Here is a 21,037-nt window from a genome sequence, read left to right on the forward strand (position 1 = left end):
TTCATTAAGAAAGAGAAATTAACAGTATGTCACTATATTAATGAAAGGAGAGGTAGATGTTGACTCGTGACTTTGACCCAAATTACATACGGCCTTTAAAAAAGTTGGAACTGGATTTCTGGGGTTTAAAGGAACACAGCTAAGAAATGATTTGGAATATCTGGTAGGAAACAAAGGAAACCATCTCTAGGTCCTGTTAAGGAATGGAAAGGTGGGTATATTGGTGGGAGACACTAGAAACGTAAAGTATAGGAAACAAAGACTGGCCTACTGTAGAGAACTGGTAAGGCTCAGAAGTAAATATACGGGGATTCCTTTTAGTATCCTCTATTCTTCTGTGAATGTGTAAATATTTTACAATAACCAGCTGAAAAAACCAACCAGGCAAAAGAGTCACCTTGCTAATCTCTGACATATATAAGATGAAATAAATGCAGGGCAAAGGCAGGACTGCAAAAAGATCAGGTACCCTAACAGTACAATTAGCACCTCTAACTGACTTTTAATGTGTAAAACAAGTTGGCAGTATATTTCTCATTTTATTTCTTTTTTCAAAGATAAAATTCTACTAAAAAATATAAATATTTAACTAAAACATGCATGAAACCCATGAACTCCCTCAGTAAAAAATCTCTCAAGTGACAGGGAAGCTTCTGTTTAAGTACTAATAGTCTGTAATTCCTTTCCTAATTTGCTTAAAAACATGAAAATTAGTAAAATTCCATCATAATTTCATAATAAAAATACCAAAAGTCTGATTTCATATAAAGTAGATATAATATCACAAATTAGATGGAAATGGTTTCTTAAAGCAGCAGTTCTCAGAAACTTTGGTTTTAAGACACTTTACACTATTTAAATCTTTTGAGGACCCCAAAAAGCATTTGTTTATGTGAGTTATGTGTTTCAATATTTACCACAGTAAAAATTTTAACTAAGACATTTAAAAGTACTTATTGTTGGGGCGCCTGGGTGGCTTGGTCAGTTAAGCGTCCAACTTCGGCTCAGGTCATGATCTCACGGTCCGTGAGTTCGAGCCCCGCGTCGGGCTCTGTGCTGACAGCTCAGAGCCTGGAGCCTGTTTCAGATTCTGTGTCTCCCTCTCTCTCTGACCCTCCCCTGTTCATGCTCTGCCTCTCTCTGTCTCAAAAATAAATAAACATTAAAAGATAAAGATAAATTAAAAATTAAAGGTAAGCCTTTAAAAAAAATAAAAATAAAAATAAAATAAAATAACAATAGGGGCGCCTGGATGGCTTAGTCAGATGAGCATCAGACTTCGGACTTCGGCTCAGGTCATGATCTCACAGCTCTCGTGGGTTCAAGCCCCATTGTCAGGCTTTGCACTGACTGCACAGAGCCTGCTTCGGATTCTCTGTCTCCCTCTCTCTCTGACCCTGCCCTGCTTGTGTTCTATCTCTCAAAAATAAATAAACGTTAAAAAAATTTTAATAAATAAAATAATGATAAGCCCACTATACCGTAACAAATATTTTTATGAAAATAGTATTTTCAAAGGCAAAACATTTGGCAAGAAGAATGTCACTGTTTTAATATCTTTATTAGTTCCGTCATTTGTGTAATTTCTGGGTCTATAACTACCGATCCATGTTTTCCTCATTATAGGATGTATTTTCCTACTTTCTAGGTGTTAGACACCTAGAAAAGGGCAGTTTCATTGAAAAGAAAAAGCAAGATCATTTTATTCTTTCATTTGTAATATGTTTCATTCATTCTACTACCACTTTAATGGTTTTACAATAAAATGAGTCCATCTTATGACTCAAAATTTTATATTATTAAATCTTTAAGTAACATAAATATAACAATACAAAAACAGAAATCTGTAATTCTAAGTAATATAACCTTACAGCAATACAGTAACTATTTTATGTTCATTTCTTATCTCAATGTACATCTAAAAAACGAACTCGGACCTTTTACTGATACAGAAATAAAGCTAAGAGTAATGAGAAATTTTCCCACACCATAAAAAGGAAAACTGTATTTTAGTTTCATTTCTTTTTTTCACTTGTAATGTTCCTATATCAAAGCAAAAGGTTTTAAAGCCAACAATAACAATGACAATAATAAGTGTTCCTATTTTAAATGAAACACAATGGTTATTTTGATTGAATAGAAATGTAATCTTTCTTTTTCTTTAATGTCTATAGCTGTTGTGTTATCAGTTGATTGTATAATTAGCCTTCATACCAATGTATCATCGGTTCACTTTAACATGAGAGTCTTGTTACTGAAAGGAAAGAATCAAATTTTTCAAACTTACTGTTTTAGTGCCATGCTTTAGAGTTATTTCATGAGAGTCAGGAATCTTTTGGACAGGATTCTGAAAAAAGAAAATTCCATGACATCAATGAGTAACAAATGCATTTAGGGTGTGGGGGGGAACTACATACTACATCTACAGGAGACACAATTTTTAAAAATAGCATCGCTAGCTTTTTAACACAAAGTTTAAAAAACAAAACAGGAAATGAAAAATTGTGAAGATAGCTTATTTCTGCACTTCTAGATAAATTACAATTGTTGAGCTGATAATAAATTTATCTTAAATCTCAAAAAAGATAAACCCAAGAAACTTTTTAGGTTGTATGAAACCATAAGGTCCTCTCAGCATTCAAAATATTTGAAGTCCTCTCTTCACTGAAAATTGGGCATAATTTAAAGTGCTTATGTACTTAATTTAAAATAGGCAACAGGGGTGCCTGGGTGGCTCAGTCAGTTGGGCATCCGACTTCGGCTCAGGTCATGATCTCACAGCTCATGAGTTCGAGCCCCGCGTCGGGCTCTGTGCTGACAGCTTGGAACCTGGAGCCTGCTTCAGATTCTGTGTCTCCCTCTCTCTCTCTCTGCCGCTCCCCCACTTGTGCTCTCTCTCTGTCTCTCAAAAATGAATAAATGTATAAAAAAAATTTTTAAATAGGCAACAAAATCTGCACAGGGTAGATATATACCTTTCAGCCCTTAAAAGTTTATAAAACTAAAAACTCCCGTTCAAAAATGACACAAATAAGGAACTGGGTCATTTATTGACTCCGTTAAATAAATAAGCATTTATTTAAAGTGAGATTATACCAGATGGGTAGCATTAGACATAACCTCTACCATTCTCCCTCCCAAGAAGCATATGGTCTGGGGAAGGGGAGGTGGCCAATCAGTCTAGTTCAATATAAGAAATGCTATGATAGACAGGAGGTATGGGCAGGATAACTGAGGAAGAGAGACGATGGATGCATAAATCAGACATAAGGGAGTCACAGTGATAATCTGAGCAAGAAGTTTCATTGCTTAGTCAAGTTTCCATTATCCAAGAGCAGGGCAACCATACTCAAATTTTAGGGCCATTCCAAATTCATGTTAGGATCATCTTGCAATCTACTTAACTAAATATGTGCAGTCTAACAGACTTTGGTCCCTGTCTCCCCTCATTCTTTAGCATCCTTGATGAATCAATCAATCGCAAGTTCTATTTCATCATAAACTTTTCTCCTGCTATGGCTCTTTCTCCTCAGCACATAAACAATTAAAGTACTTCCCGTATTACACACACACACACACACACACACACACACACACACACAGCAATTTCCCCCACATTTACTGCTGTATCATTATCTTTTTCTTTGCAATTAAGCTTCTTTATATGACAGTTTTCACTCAAATGTCTCTACTTCCTCTCTCCCTTCTACCTCTACCACTCAGGCACGTGTTCTTTTATTCCTAATGCCTAGCACAGTTCTTGGCACTTAAGAGACTGTCTGTAAATATCTCATGAATAAACAAACACGTCACTATAAATGCCCCTGGACACTTTTCAGAACTTAACCTGCATAACTGACCTTTCAACAACATAACTACTTAACTATTTCTTCCATCTTGAAATTGTTCTCTCCTGGGAGGAAGCAGCCTAGACAAGAAGCCAGAAAAGCTAGGGTTTTTATTTGTATGTTTATATAAGGTCTAACATTTTTCAACATTATATTTTATTTTTAAATAAGTTATACATCTAACATGGGTCTTGAACTCATAATCCCAAGACCAAGGGTTGCATGCTCTACTGACTGAGCAAGCCAGGTCCCCAAGAAAAGCTGGGCTTTTTAATCTAGCCCTGCCACTCCTTAACCTTGTCATAACTCCAGGATAGTTATGAGTCTATTTCCTCATTTGTGAACTGAGGATAACAGCACTTGCCCTTTAGGTTACTGGTAAGTGGTTTAAGCCTTATAATGCAGTGTTGAGCACAAAGTAGGTACTCAGTAAATGACAGCCACTGTTTATCCTTAGACGTACCTCCTAACTCTCTGGTCATATCAACTTAATCTATTTCCAGGTTTCTCTTTCTCCTTACCAGGTTAATTCCTACTCATCCTTTAAGACTCAATTCAGATGTGACCTGCTACTGGAAGCATTTCTCAACAGTTCAAACTCGGGGTTAAATGGCACTTCCAATGCACTCTCATGTCTCAGGTAAGGAGACAACCTCTCCCTATCTCTATCACAGAATTTATCAAAATCTGTTATAATTTTTTTTAAACTTTTTCTTTTAAGTAGGCTCCACGTCCAACATGGGGCTTGAACTCATGACCTTGGGATCAAAAGTTGGATGTTCTACCAACTGAGCCAGTTGGTGGCCACCCCCAAAATCCACTGCAATTTTTTACCTGTTTCCGTCCCAACCACTCCCTAACCAAATTGCAAAATGGACACTTCTCAAAGATTGTGTATATCTATTATCATCTCTGGATCCCCAAACCACAAAACAGATGGTGGATGGCAGACACACACAAAAGTGTCTTGGAATTAATTAATAGCCTAATATCGACCTTGTAGATCACACTAGATTGTAATTTTTACTTTACCTTTAAACATTGATGTTTATGTCCATAAAGAAGAGCAGATGCTATCCACCAGATCAGCCAGGTAAGCGACAGTCAGGGATAACTGAGGTGTTCAAAAAGTAAAAACTGAGTTGCCAGAGTGGCTCAGTCGGTTAAGCATCTGACTCTTGGTTTTGGCTCAAGTCACGATCTCACAGTTCATGAGTTTGTGTCCCACACTGGGCTCTGCACTAACAGCACAGAACCTAGTTGGGATTCTCTCTCTCCCCTCTCTCTCTGCCCCCCCAATTCTCTCTCTCTCTCTCTCTCTTTCAAAATAAATAAACTTAAAAACAAAAAACCTTTCACAACCAAATGATTATATCCCAGACTAAAAAACAGATATAAAGCTACAAGTTTAGGGGTGCCTGGCTGGCTCAGTGGGTAGAACATGCGACCCTTGATCTCCAGGTCACGAATTCCAGTGGAGAATATACAGTGTTGGGTGTAGAGATTACTTAAAAAAAATTTTTTTTAACAAAGTTGCAGGTATAGAGAAATAAAGGCAATTTTGTTTTAGACTTCCTGCATGAGAGATTACTATAATCTATTACCACCACAGTGCATTTAAGAAGGAGATTAGGAAACCACAGGCACTGAACAAGAACCCTAACCTCACAGTAAGTGCTGGAGAGTTTACAGTTTATCTCAAGACAAGATGTTACGGTATGCTTTACTATGCTTTGGAAAGTGCTGCACATACCTTGATTTCAGAGATACCAATATTCCAACACAAATTCCAAAATAATTTGAAAGTCAAACAAATGAATTCTGGACTACCCCTATATTAAATTGTAAGCCACTGCTCCCTTTGCAGTTGACAACATTTGTAAGCAATAAAAACTCATGTATAAGTACTAAGTACTCTTGCAAAAAACAGGAGAATAGTTCAAATGTTTCCCTTCAAGAAGATTCTATTATAGTCAGTGTCTCATTTCATAACTAATTACTTTTTCATCACTCAGGAAACAGAAACACTGTCACCAAAAGGAGGGATGGAAATTATTTCACTAAGTTCAATGCACAATATGCCTATATATAGACAATTTCTGACATGTCAAGTAAAAACTTACATGAAGACAGAACAATTTAATATTTACATCAGCAGTGAATTAAATGTTTAAATAAATGTTGTTTACATTTAAAATCAAAGTTTTACTGGAAATCATGTAGGGCATAACTCATAAAAGGCTCATATAACTGGCACAACTAAATCATCTAAAATAGTAGCAATCCATCTTTTAGTAGCATATCACTTGATGGTGACTGTTCTTTTTCCAAAACTTCTACTAATGGCTTTTTGAAATATGGCTTAGTGTGAAATTTGCTCTAACAGTAAAATATTTTCATGATTTTCATGCCAGGGCACACCATAAGCTACGAGACTTCAATGAAGTCATTTATAATAAGAATTCATAACAAGAGCTAGTCTTAATGGAAGAGGGGAAAAGATACCAGCTTTTGTTTTGGTTTAGTTTTAAATGCCAACCAAAGGATTATTTCCCAGGCTCTTTAGTTTGCCCTCAATAACAACGATAGCAAATATATCTGGAATAACATGAGCAATTCCATCTGACACACATCCTTAAAGTGTTTTCAAAAGACTTGCAAAACAAAAATAACCTTTCCAGGGTAAAGATGTCATAAGTTTAAGAAGTTGTATATGTATGGTACTATAAGCCATAATCAAAAGTCTACCCAGTAACAACGATCTGCCACAAAGTGGCTATGAATTATGGGGAGAAACTGGGGAGTGCTAACCAGGAAGTTGGAAAGGAGTGCTAAGTTCTCCCAGAAAGTATTTTGTAAATAGTTGCCAGTGTGGTATCACAGAAAACCAAAATTAGAGTCTATTCTAGTATAACTCCGGAGATCCAACAGAGTGACTTAACAATAGTTACTCATCATCACACATTCACTCAACAAACATTTATTGAGTAGTTAATTACATACCATATACCAGGGACTACAGTTAAAGATTTAAAAATAACAATAATAAAAATAACAAAGACTCAGCTCACAAGGGCTATCAATCCAATAAAGCAAAACTAACTGACAGGTAAACAAATGGGCAACACTAAAATGTTTCAGATGCTATGACAGAACACACAGGGTTCAGTGCTCAATTCCACTCTGCCTGGGAAATAAGAGGATGATTAGAAAAGACTTTATAGAAGAGATGCTTGAGATGCCTTTGGAAAAATAAATAGAGGTTCCCCAGGTGAATGTGGAGGGCATCCAGAAGAGCATAAGACAAATCCTGACAGTTACTGAACTGCAAATAATTTTGCCTGGACAGAGTTTACATTGCTGGGCAGGAAAGGAGGGAAGGCTGTGTGTGTTGTGTGTATATACAATTTTTGTGTGCAAAAATTTTTTTTTCTTACCCAGAGAGTTAGAAGCCAGATTGTATACAATGCCAACAATCTGAAATTTAAGCTCTGAGCCTTGTAATTTGGTAAGATTTGAGTTTTCAAAAAATCACCATGTTATTCTATTCTGTTCATCAAAAGAATCAAGGGGCACCTGGATGGCTCAGTCGGTTGAGTGCCCAACTCTTGATTTCAGGTTGTGATCTCATGGTTCGTGAGATCGAGCCCCACATCAGGCTCTACACTGGCAGTGCAGGGCCTGCTTGGGATTCTCTCTCTCTCCCTCTCTCTCTTTCTCTGCCCCTCGTCCACTCACATGAGCTCTCTCTCTCTCAAAATAAATAAATAAATATTAAAAAAACATTTTTTTTAAGACAGAGTCAACACAGTGAAAAGGCAAACACTAGAATGGGAGAAGATGTCTGCAAATCATATATCATATAAGGGGTTAACATCCAAAAAAACAAAACTCCTACAATTCAACAACAAAAAAACATACAACTCAATTCAAAAATTGGCACAGGGCCTAAAGAGATATTCCTCCAAAGAAGAAATACAGATGACCAACAAGTACATGAAAAGATACTTTACTAATCATCACAGAAATGAGAATCTAAACCACACTGAAATACCAGTAACAGGATGGGTATTATTTTAAAAATAAGTAAATAAGAAATGTTGACAAGGATGTACAAAAAAATGGAACCTTTCTGCATTGCTGAACAGAAATGGTACATCTTCTATGGAAAACAGTATGGTAGTTCCTCAAAAAATTTAAAATAGAATTACTTTATGATTCAGCAATTCCCCTTTAAGTATATACACAAAAGAACTGAAAGCAGGGTCTCCAAAGATGTTCACAGCAGCATTGTTCACAACAGTCAAAAGATAGGAACAACCCAAGTGTCCACTGATAGATGAATGAATGAACAAAATGTGGTATATGCATACAATGGAATATTATTCTTTAGAAGGAAGGAAGTTCTGACACACACTACAACATGGATGAACTTGGAGGAAATAATGCCGAGCGAAATAAGCCATAAAAAGAAAAATATTGCATGATTTCACTTATATGAGGTATCTAGAGCAGTCAAATTCATAGAAAGTAACATAGTGGTTACCAGAATTGGGAGAAAGGGGAAAATGGGGAATTACTGTTTAATGGGTATAGTTTCTGCTTTGCAAGATGAAAAAGTTCTAGAGACGGAGTATACAACAATGTAACACTACTGAACTGAAAATTTTTAAATGGTTAATACTGGGAGCACCTGGGTGGCTCAATTGGTTGCACGTCCAACTCTTGATTTCGGCTCAGGTCGTGGTCTCATGGTTTGTGAGTTGAGGCCCCATGTTGGGCTCTGCGCTGACAGCGCAGAGCCTGCTTGGGATTCTCTGCTCCCTCTCTCTCTGCCCTTGCCCCACTTGCGTTCTCCCTCTCTCTCTCAAAAATAAATAAATAAGCATTTTTTAAAGATTTAAAAAAATGAAATGGCTAAGATTGGGAGATGGGTAGGGGGAAGGGATGAAATAGGTGATGGGGATTAAAGAGTACATTTATTATGGTGAGCATTGAGTAATGTATAGAATTGTTGAGCCACTATATTGTACACCTGAAACTAATACAAATATTGTAAGTTAACTACACTGAAAATTTAAAACTTAAAATTTTAAATTTTTTAGGGGCACCTGGGTGGTTCCATCGTTTATGATCTTCAGCTCAGGTCATGATCTCACGGTTCATGAGTTCGAGCCCCACATCGGGCTCTGTGCTGACAGCTCAGAGACTGCAGCCTGTTTCAGATTCTGTGTCTCCCTCTCTCTGCCCCTCCCCCACTTGTACTGTGTCTCTCTCTCTCTCTCTCTCTCTCTCTCAAAAATAAACATTAAAAAAATATTTTAAATAAATGACTAAAAATAAAAATGGTTGAGATTGTATATTTTATGTTATATGTATTTTCCCAAAACTAAAAAAAAAAATTGTTCATAGATATAACCCCCATAAGCAAACAAAAAGATTAAACGATGCATAATATTAAGCTTGAATACTTCTTAATGTTCTAATAAACATTAGGTAAGCTTCAAAAGAAATAATTTATCAAATGTTTAAAATCTTCATCTAAAAATGTAAAGTTATATGTCTAAAATATTGCAGGAAGGAAAGACAATTTCCTATCGAATTCTCACAGCTGGTTCCAATCCTTCAATGAGTAGTGTTCCCAAACCACCTCTAAATTACCCTCAAACAGTTTATGCCTTATTGCAAGCTGCAACTTTGAAGAATATTTCCAAGAAACACGACTTAAAAGTACATTGTTAAATAACTTTTTATACCTATGTGAGGGCTGAGAAACTCAAAAAGGATAGGTCATTTTTTTTAAGATTTATTTATTTTTGAGAGAAAGCATAAACAAACAGGAAGGGGCAGAGAGAGCAGGGACAGAGGATCCAGAGAAGGCTCTGCACAGACAGCAGTGACCCTGACGCGGGGCTCAAACTCACAAACCATGAGATCATGACCTAAGCTGATGTCTGATGTTCAACTGACTGAGCCACCCAGGTGCCCCAAACAAAGAATAGGTCATTCTTATATTTTATCAGAAATTATATTATTTTTTAAAACTCCATGACATTCTCAACAAACACAAAGATGACAATTTTGTATGTTTATCATACAACAATGGCAGGTAATAAGCCAATAAGATTTATACCAGAAGACACATTTATTTTCAAAAGCTACCATGAACATATGCCTTATCATTCCCTGACAGCCTAAAATTTTATGAGTATTTCCACACTTACTCTTATTGTTATTTCTGAAGACTTGAATCTAGACAGGACTCTGCACCTAACTCTACTTGTAATCCTCACTAAGCCACTCAATTGTATAGAAACTTAGCTTTTCCACTTATAAAAGTGATAGAGTCAGACGAGGTAATTCATATCATTCTATAATGACATGGTTTACCTTAAACTATTCACATCTTAAATTATGAACACTCCCCTATGTCACTGAAAGTGCTTCCCTGACTTCTAGCTTCTTCACTTCTCTCCACTTGCTCACTACACCATGGAATTACTCTTCCTACGATGTTTTGCATGGAAAAACAATAGCTCTCTATTGGCGTTAGTAGTAATCAATAACTTTTCACATCATTCACACATTTTTGTTTTAGAAATTTTCTGCAAAGCATAAGAGACTTAAAAACTGAGAACAAACTGAGGGTTGATGGGGGGTGGGAGGGAGGGGAGGATGGGTGATGGGTATTGAGGAGGGCACCTTTTGGGATGAGCACTGGGTGTTGTATGGAAACCAATTTGACAATAAACTTCATATATTGAAAAAAAAAAAAAGAAATTTTCTGCAACATTTGACTAAACTCTTGATCCAAGTTAAGTTTAAAAAAAAAATTAATGTTCTTAACAAGTTTCTGGTCAAAGGATACAGACTTTCAGTTATGAGTAAGTTCTGTACAGCATGGTAACTATAGTTAATAATACTGTGTTGTACACTTGAAATTTCCTAAAAGAGTAGATATTAAGTGTTCTTAATAAAAAATAAATAAAGTAGCTACGTGAGGTGATAAATGTGTTAGTTAACTTCTTGACTATGGTAATCATTTCACAATTTATACATATATCAAACCATCACATTGTACTCCTTAAATATAAACAATTTTTGTCAATTACACCTCAATAAAGTTGGAAAATAAGTATCATTGGGGGAAAAAAAGACTGAGGTGCCTGGCTAGCTCAGTCAGTAAAGCATGTAATTCTTGATCTTGGGGTCAGTCATGAGTTCAAGCCTCCCATTGGACATAGAGATTAAAGAAAAAAAAATCCCTATATAATGAAAAAGCAGAGAGTTTCTTGTAAGATACTAATCTCTAAAGGGCCTAGCAATATTGTTATCGTTTGCAGTGGTACTTTTTTATTTATTACTTATTAACATACATATTCAGAGCCCACCCTTACCCACAGCATTAACCACTCGGGGCAGCAATGGAGGGACAAAGGAGTTGGGCTCGCAGGGCAGGGGGGAGCGTGGTTTGTGGGAGAGTGGTATAAGAGAATTAAGAAGGAACAACCTGGCTTTCTTAGAACACCTAATGAAACTCCTCCCTCCCACTCCTTCACCCCCACCCGAAAAAGGCTTTATTTTACAACTATAAACAAAGGAGAATTTCACTTGTTCAGATGAGTCTCTGGGTTTTACCATTTGTCTTATTCCTAAAAACAGGCCCACCTCCACCATGTCAGTGGCAAAAATGTACACACCATTCTCAAACCTTCACAACTTGAATTATCCACTCAAAGCCTCAAGTCCTTAGCCTCCTGTCTACGAAGAATTCGTGTTTACCAGAATGATTCATTTGAGAAACAAAGCACAGAGTTGCTGTGATGACCAAATGAGTTAATGTGACAAAGTACTTTATAATTATAACCCAATATAAGTAAGAAATTATTATGAGCCTACGGCTACAAAGGTTTTTTCTTAAAAGTACACATTTCAGAAACTGCTGGAGACCAGGTACAAAACGCCTTGAGATAAAAAAGTTAAAAAAAAAAAAAAAAAAGAAATTTCATCAAGTTGCAGAATCTCAGATATGTAGGGCACAAATTACTTCAACACAGGTTATGTACTGTACTATTTTGAGTCATGGTTAATATTTCATATCTGTTTTTTAATAAAAATTGAGTTATGGCTTGGACAATCTTTCTCTATTTGGTTAAAGATGCACAGACTTTACTAACTTTAAATACAAAAAGGTGCCTTTTTGTATTTCCAATCCAATTGGGTAAGAATTAACTTACCAATCCAATTGGGTCTCAATCCAATTGGGTAAAAATTAACTTATTTCGGAAAACAAAAGAAGCCTGAGCCATAATAAACTTTTATGAAGCTTACCTGATACTGAGATATCTTTATCCTTTTCCTTTACAGGTCTTTTAAAAATCTTACACTGCAGAATAGATAACCATATCTGATCATATCTGATTTAATATAACTTTCCATATGGGGTGCCTGGGTGGCTCAGTGGGTTAAGCATCTGACTCTTGATTTCAGCTCGGGTCATGATCACACAGTTTGTGACTTCAAGCCCCATGTCGAGCTCTGTGCTGACAGTGTGGAACTTGCTGGGATTCTCTCTCTCTCTCTCTCTCTCTCTCTCTGTCCCTCCCCCACTCACCCTCTCTCTCTCAAAATAAATAAACATTTAACTTTCCATACATGCAAAAGCATGTATATGCTTCAACAGGGACAGTGAAAATTAGAAACACCTTAAAAGCCAATCTATGTTCTCCTGGAACAATTCTACAATTCCAGCTCTAGCAGTTAATTATACATCCAATTCATCCCATCAAATACAGAACTTCATACTTGCCATAATGTCTAAAGCCACCAACAACCAAGTATTTAAAATTTTTTTAAGTTTATTTATTTATTGAGAAAGAGAGGGGTAGTACAACAGAGGAGAGAGAGAGCAAGCGAGCGCAGGGGAGGGGCTGCGAGGGAAAAAGAGAATCCTAAGCAGGCTCCAAGCTGTTAGTGTGGCGCCCAACACGGTGCCCAGCACGGGGCTTGATCTCACAAACCCTGAGATCATTACCTGAGCCCAAATCAACAGTCGGTGCTTAACCAACTGAGCCATCCGGGCGCCCACAGCCAAGTATTTTAAATCGCCTTTGGGCATTTCTTGCTAAAGAACAAAAGCAGATTGTTTACTTGCCAGGTCCCCATTAGTCTTTAAGATCCTTGAGGACAGGCACTATGTCTTATTTGATTTGTGTCTACAATACCTAACAGCATACAAATACAAAATATATCTTCTTAGGGTGCCTGGGTGGCTCAGTCAGTTAACCGTTCAACTCTTGATTTTGGTTCAGGTCATTATCGCACGGTTGGAGTGTTTGAGCCCCACATCAGGCTCTGCGCTGACAGCATAGCACCTACTTGGGATTCTGTCTCCCCCTCCCTTTGCCCCCCCACCTCAAAAATAAACACACATTTAAATATATATATTCTTAACTAAAAATAATAAAGATTACCTACTAATGACAGCTTGTTTTTAAAAGAAAATAAATAAAGGGGCACCTGGGTATCTCAGGTTCAGCTGAGCATCTGACTCTTGATATCAGTTCAGGTCATGATCCCAGGGTTGTGGAAGTCTCTCTCCTTCCCCTCTCCCCTGCTCTCTCTCCCTCTCTTAAAAAAAAAAAAAGAAAAAAAAAAAGACTCCTTGGGCTTTTGGATATCATATAAAAAAATAAACAAAAGAAAGTAAGTATGAAATCTGTGAGAAAAAAATAATACACAATCATGTTTGTACTTATCATAGTGTGTTTATATATCCTTCTGGTTTTTTTAGTAATTTTTCAATGTTTATTTTTGAGACAGAGAGGGTGCAAGTTGGGGAGGAGCAGAGAGAGAGAGAGAGAGAGAGAGACAAAGCCAGAGGATCCAAAGCAGGCACCGTGCTGTCAGCACAAAACCCAACTTGGGGCTCGAACTCACAAACTGTGAGATCATGACGCAGGCATCTATAAATATAAATATATATATTGATATTGATATTGATATTTATCTTTCTAAAACAAGAGACATACTAGGGCACCTGGCTGGCTTGGTCGATAGAGCATGAGACTCTCGATCTTGGGACTGTAGGTTCAAACCCCACATTAGGTGTCGAGATTACTTAAAAAAATAAAATCTTTAGGGGCACCTGGGTGGCTTAATCTGTTAGGCATCCAACTCCTGATCTCAGCTCAGATCTTTCACAATTGTGAGTTCAAACCCCAAGCTGGGCTCCACGCTGGGTGTGAAGCCTACTTTAAAAACAAAACAAAACAACTTTAGATAAATAAATAAAACACAGAAACATATTTATTAACTATTTATATTTCATGTCTACTCTTTAAATTTTTCTGTGTACTTTCAAGATAAAATATTCGAAGCCACAGGCAGACTTCATAAAAGCTGTACCTAGTAAATACTTAGATTCCCAAAATAAGGAAGATACAGGTACTATATTCATCAGCTCAGAAACTATGAAAGGTGCGTACTTGTAAACAAATAATTGTATCACAATTATGATCATTTTATCATGGTTGTGACAATAACAGAAGAATGCTCTATATAAATCACACCCAAAAATGAGCCCAAAATGTATCAAAGACCTAAATGTAAGAAATAAAACCATAAATCTCTTTAAGAAAAGGGAGTAAAACTTTGTTGACCTTGAGTTAGTCTTCTTAGATATGACACCAAAAGTACAGGCAACAATAGAAAAAATAAATTGGATTTCACCGAAATTTAAAGTTATTGTACTTCAAAGTACACCATCAGGAAGGTTGACGGTACAACCCATATAATGAGAGAAAATATCTGAAAATCATATATCTGATAAGGAACTTATGTCCAGAATATATAAAGAACCCTTATAATTCAACAGTAGACAAATTAAGCTAATGGAAAGAGTAAAAAGATGTGAAGAGACATTCCTCCAAAGAAGATATACAAATGGCCAACAAGCACATGAAACAATGCTCAACATCACTGTTCTTTAGAGTAATACAGATTAAAACCACAATGAGATACCCCTTCACACTCACTAGGACAGTTATAATCAAAAAGACAAACAATAACATGCATTGGTGAGGATGTGGAAAACTGAATCCTCAGAGACTACTGGCAGGATTTAAAATGATGTAGCCATTTTGAAAAACAGTTCCTCAAAATATTAAACACAGAGTTATCATACAACCTAGTAATGTCCAGTCCTAGATATAAACCACCCCCCAAAACAAAAATATACATCCATACACAAACTTCCGCACAAATGTTCACAGCAGCATTATTCACGACAGCCAAAAACTATAAACACTATAAATACCCCTATCTCCATCAATTAATGAATGCATTTTTTAAAATGTGATATACGCTACAATGGAATACTGTGTCAAAAGGAATGAAGTACTGATATATGATACAACTGAAAGGAACCTAGAAAACATTATGCTATGTGAAAGAAATCAATCACAAGACCACTTATTGTATTATTGCAGTGATATGAAATGTGCAGAACAAACAAATCCATAGTTAGAAAGTAGATTAGTGAATGCCAGGAACTGGGGGTAGGGTAGTGAAAAGAGAAAAGGAGATGAAAATTAAAGAATGCAAGGTTTCTTTGGGGGAGCATGAAAATGTCATAAAATTAGGTGGTAATAATGGTTGCACTCCTCTGTGATTATACTAAAACTCACTGAACTGTATACCTGAAAACTGTGAATTGTAGTGCATATGAATTATATCTCAATAAAGCTGTTATAAAAATATACAATAGGCAGGGCACCTGGACGGCTCAGTCGGTGGAGCATCCAACTCTTGATTTTGGCTCAGGTCATGATCACAGGGTCGTAAAATTGAGCCCCACATCAAGGTGTGTGCAGAGCCTGCTTAAGATTCTATCTCTCTCTTTCCTTCCACCCCTTTTCCCCAGATTGTACGCACTCTAAAATTTTTTTTAAAAAATCTATTCCTTTGTTAAAGAAAAAGAATATAAAATAGAGCACCTGGCTGCTCAGTCAGTAGAGCACACAACTCTCAATCTCAGGGTCCTGAGTTCAAGCCCCATGTTGGGCCTGGAACCTACTGTATTAAAAAAAAAAAAAAAAAAAAAAAAAGAATATAAAATAATAGAGGGATATAACTAATACAGGGGTAGCATAAAGGAAGAGGTATTAAACTCTATTTTTGTGGGTCAATGAAGGTTTTTACAAAGAGAAAATGCTCTCCTTTTACAAAGAGAAAAGCTAGATCCATAAAACTAAAAAGGTTCTTTTCCTGATGAAGGAGACAGGTCTGCTACAATGTACCTACAAGGGTCAAGGCTTACACAGACTGGCAAGTGAATGGAGAGGTACTAAGTGCTGGTCAGCATCCAGAGAGAAGGAAAAGCATACTGGAATGCATGAAACAGTTAATTAATCACATTCAAAGACTTCATACTTTACATGGATGGGGCATGAAGTAAGTGTAAGACAGAGGCAAGAGCTGACTCTTGAGAAGCAGGATAGGTTACAACCAGAGGTAGAGGAGAGTGTAATGGTTAAGTACATGGACTGTGGAGTAGATTCCCTAGATTCAAAAGCTGGCTCCAACGTTTACTACTGGGTGGCCTTGCGGAAGTGACTTAGCATCTGAGTGTCAGTTTCCTTATCTGTCAACAGGGGATAATAGTACGAGGAGGATTAAATGAGTTATTTCACCTTCAGTGTTTAGGACACTGATGCACAAAAGAAGCATCCACTGTCAGAATATTATTTGGTGCTAGATTTGGGCATCTACTTTATTTCTTTATCGTAAGTCAAATAAAAGCAGACTGCAGAGACAGAAAACTGTGGCTTAGCAGTGAATTCCTGGCTTATTGGAGCATCCCTTTCTATGATAGTAAAAAAATCAAGAACATACCACTAACTTCTTCATTTAATCAAAGAAAACATTTAATCCCCAGTTATACTCTGCAAGGCTCTTGGGATGCAGAAGTGAATAAAGACTCCCTGACTCTGATCCAGATCAGTAGTGAAATGGCAAAATTACCAACCAACAGCTGCCTGGTAGGCTATGTGAATCAACTTGGTGGTCTTGGTCTTATTTCAAATTCACAATTAGCTGCACTTCTAGCAGTCAGCACAAATAATATGAACAAAATATCTTTCCAAATAAGGATCAAGGTCTATAGAAGAATAAAGAAAGTAAGCTCTGTTGGAGCTGCGTCAATATGTACTTATATGCTACTCTGTCAATTTGGCACTTAGAAATATAAAATTTATTCAAATGTAAACCTTATAATCATGGTAACAGGAAAGTACCTAATTCCACCAAAAGACAAATTATATCTATTTTGGTAAATATTCATGATTTTCTAAAAATTATTTATAATAGCACTTTTTTAAATTATAAGATTAAAGCATTGAGAAATCTTCTCAAAATTGACACATGTAAATCTCCCACTTTTACTCATGTAAATAGAAAGGGTGAAAGATCAAGAGAGCTGTTTCATTTTCAAATACTGTATTTATACCTACTAAACTGAAAAAAGTTTGTGCCTTTTCTGTGACTGTCTTAACACTTAGAGGAGTATAAAAGCTAGTTACATAATCCTCACTTTTAATACTTACTAGTTTGGGTGCATCAGTGGCTCAGTCAGTTAAGCGTCTGACTTCGGCTCAGGTCATGATCTCACAGTCAGTGAGTTAGAGCCCCACGTCAGGCTCCGTGCTGACAGCTCAGAGCCTGGAGCCTGTTTCAGATTCTGTGTCTCCCTCTCTCTCTGTCCCTCCCCCACTCACACTCTGTCTATGTCTTTCTCTCTCAAAAATAAATGAACGTTAAAAAAAATTTTTTTAAGAATATTTACAAGTTGAGAAGGCAGGAAAAAAAAATGAGATCAATAAATAAAGCAACCCAAAGCAAAATTTTGTTTTCTTTTGTTTTTTTTTTAATGTTTTTGTAAAGACTCTATTTAAAAAAATAAAAGTAAAATAAAAATAAAGACCCTATTTTTTTATTTTTATTTTTTTTATTTTTGAGAGAGAGAGAGAACAGAGGAGAGAGGTAGCGGGAAAGAGAGAGAGAATCCCAAGCCAAATCCGTGTTCAGCACAGAGCCCCATGCAGGGCTCGATCCCACAACCCAAGGATCATGACTTGAGCTGAAATCAAGAGTCAGACACTCAACCAACTAAGGCACCAGATGGTCCCAAAGCAACATTTTTAAAAAATAAACTGAGTGGGGCACCTGGTTGACTCAATCAGTAGAAAATGTGAGCACTGATCGTGGGGTTGTAAGTTCAAGCCTCACATTGGGTATAGATATTACTTAAAAATAAAATATTTTTTGGGGGCGCCTGGGTGGCTTAGTGGGTTAAACGTCCGACTTCAGCTCAGGTCATGATCTCACGGTCTGTGAGTTCAAGCCCCGCGTGGGGCTCTGTGCTGACAGCTCAGAGCCTGGAGCCTGCTTCGGATTCTGTGTCTCCCTCTCTCTCTGCCCCTCCCCTGCTCATGCTCTGTCTCTCTCTGTCACAAAAATAAATAAAAGCACTTAAAAAAATTTTTTTAAATAAAAATATTTTTTTTAAATTAAAAATAATAAACTGAGAATAAAAATGGGGGGAAAATTAATTACACTAAATTAAGTTAAAAAAAGAAAAAAAAAGCTTTAAGGTAAAATGAAACATGAGTGAAACAGAGCCAAGAAGTGAGGCATACGTAGGCAGATGTTAGGATCTAGAAAGAAAAGTGAAATGAAAACAAAAGATAAAAAAGGAGGATTCCACATAGATAAATAACAAGTGAAGGACACTGGAAAGGCCAATACAACAGTATTTTTTTTTAGTGCCAATTATAACAGTATTAATAGAACTCTGGAGTGTGAATAATTCAACTCTCAGAACCTAGGATCAAAAAATATAAAGTGTGAAAAAAAATAGCAGTGTTATGAGCAGAGAGAGAAGGGAGGGAGCAGAGAAGAGGATGGGGTCACCTTTCCAACTAAAATTTATGACAGTATAACATGGCATCACAGACTCTATAGGACTAACTTCAGCAAAGATTATTAAAAGAGCTGCTTATGCAAAAAATATTCAAGGCCTTCATCAAATTTCTCAAAGTCTCTAAATCCTATGATATTCAAATCATTTATCACCCTTGTCAATTTTCTTTTTTTCCCTTAAGAACTGGTATAACTCAGGACACCTGGGTACCTCAGTCAGTTGAATGTGTTACTCTTGACCTCAGCTTAGGTCATGATCGAGGATCACAGGATGGAGCCCCACATCAGACTCTCTACTGAGCATGGAACCTGCTTAAGATTCTCTCTCCCTCTGTCTTTCTCTTTCTCTTTCTCTTTCTCTCTCTCTCTCTCTCTCTGTCTCTCTCCCCCCTCTGCCCTTCTCCCCTACTCACCTGCACACTCCCCCTCTAAAAAAAAAAAAAAAAAAAAAAAAAAAAAAAAGAACTGGTGTAACTCAACTAGATCCTCACTGGACAGTCGCTTTGGGTAGAGCAAAGGACATCCCTAACATTACTTCAATACACTTAATGACATTTTACATCTGTAAGATTTTCAATTCACTGCACAAATTTACCAGAATAAATACTTACATATTAAAATAACTTGTAATTAAGGAGACTACAATCAGTCAGTTAAAAAGTACCTCCTGCCTTCCTCATTGTACTTACATTAGGCTTTGCATAATGTAATTTGCATAAACTGGTCTATCTTTGCTACTACACACTGACTACTGCAAATAAATAAAATGGTTCATGCCAACAGTGCCATTCACATTACAATTACATAAAATATTCGTCGGGGGAAAAAAGCCACTGCTCAAAGGCAGAATGGACACATATTAGTGACTGTTCCCAGCAGCCGCCTGAAAGGATACAAAGCCTACCTGGCAATGGGAGCTTAAAAGGACTGTAGCCTTTTGACAAAGGAATTGTGCCAGGACTAGCCTGGAAATGTGAGGGTGAGTATTGACTCCCAAGCTTCTAAAGAATGGTGATTACATCAGAAGTTAGCTTTAACTCAATGAAATGTTTAGAGTAAGAGAGTGACTATGACCACAGCCAAGGATGGCCATTCACTGACCAAATATTCCTTGAGCATCTACTATGTGCCAGGTACTAGTCAACCCACTGGGGATACAACAATAAAAGAGACAATGTAACTGCCCTCATGGAACTTATACTACTGTGAGGGGAAAGACAACAAACCAGTAAACAAAAAGTGTCAAATAAAGTAAATACAACAAAAGCAGTGTCAGGAAAAGCAGTGGAGTAGAGAGGAGGTACTTCTATAACAAGGTGGTTAAAGAGGTAACACTTCCACAAAGATCCAAATGAGATGAGGGAGTTACCTAAAGCTCTCAGCGCTATTCCGTGTATAGGAAAGAGTAAATAGAAAGGCCCTGTGGCAGAACGAGCACAGCTGCTTAAAAGAAAAGCGGAAAGGTCACTATGGGCTGAGAAAAGTGAGCAAGACTGGGAGTGCAAGGGGATGAAGTCAGAAAGATGTGAAGAGGCCAAGTCATACAGGCCTTAGAGGTCAAGGCAGGGAACTTGGATTCCTTAACATTGTGACAGGAAGAAACTGGAGGGTTTACTGACAGGAAAGTGATAAGGGAAGCAGGGAAGTGACAAGACCTGATACACTTTTAAAAGTTTGGATTACTCTGGTGATTAGAGAAATATAAACTTTCTTATTTGACCTTATAGACTTAAATCTTAAATTGTAAAGAGACTATCCTTAATACTCCTGCCACTATCATGTAGTTACTCACCTAAAAAGCTTAAAGATACAAAAAAAAAAAAACCTGTAAATATGTCTGTTATAATTGTGTCACATCACAAAAGAATATATTTTCTGCATTATTCTTTAAAAAGTAATTTTCCCAGCATTTATCTCAACCTAAACTTCACTTATTCCAGTTTCTAAAAGACATTGTTTATAAGATTCTTTTTTTTCCATTCCACTATAGACAAGACACAGTTGAAAAAAATGGAGTTTTGCCAAAAGCCAAAATGTCTCTATTGCCCCCTAGTGCCCATCTTAAAGAATGAAGACCTTCACACATTTGCGGTTTGGAAATGGAAAGGAACATTCACTGGATTTTGGAATAGAGCTTCTAGCATCCTCTGCTGACAGAATCTTGTAGGTGTAATGAAACTGCTCTGTTTTAAGGAACATAAATTTCCTCT

The 21,037-nt window shown here is 36.8% G+C and overlaps 1 protein-coding gene across 1 annotated transcript in view; it reads right to left on the reverse strand.

Annotated features, from left to right (window-relative positions):
• WDR70 (WD repeat domain 70) overlaps window positions 1–21,037 on the reverse strand; it is a 298,973-nt gene that overhangs the window by 241,426 nt on the left and 36,510 nt on the right. Inside the window, exon 6 of the mRNA XM_049648141.1 lies at window positions 2,288–2,347. Coding sequence (XP_049504098.1) covers window positions 2,288–2,347 — 60 coding nt within the window. The remainder of the gene's footprint in view (window positions 1–2,287; window positions 2,348–21,037) is intronic.

Source organism: Panthera uncia (assembly GCF_023721935.1).
Source record: "Panthera uncia isolate 11264 chromosome A1 unlocalized genomic scaffold, Puncia_PCG_1.0 HiC_scaffold_17, whole genome shotgun sequence".
Classification (NCBI taxonomy): Eukaryota; Metazoa; Chordata; class Mammalia; order Carnivora; family Felidae; genus Panthera; species Panthera uncia.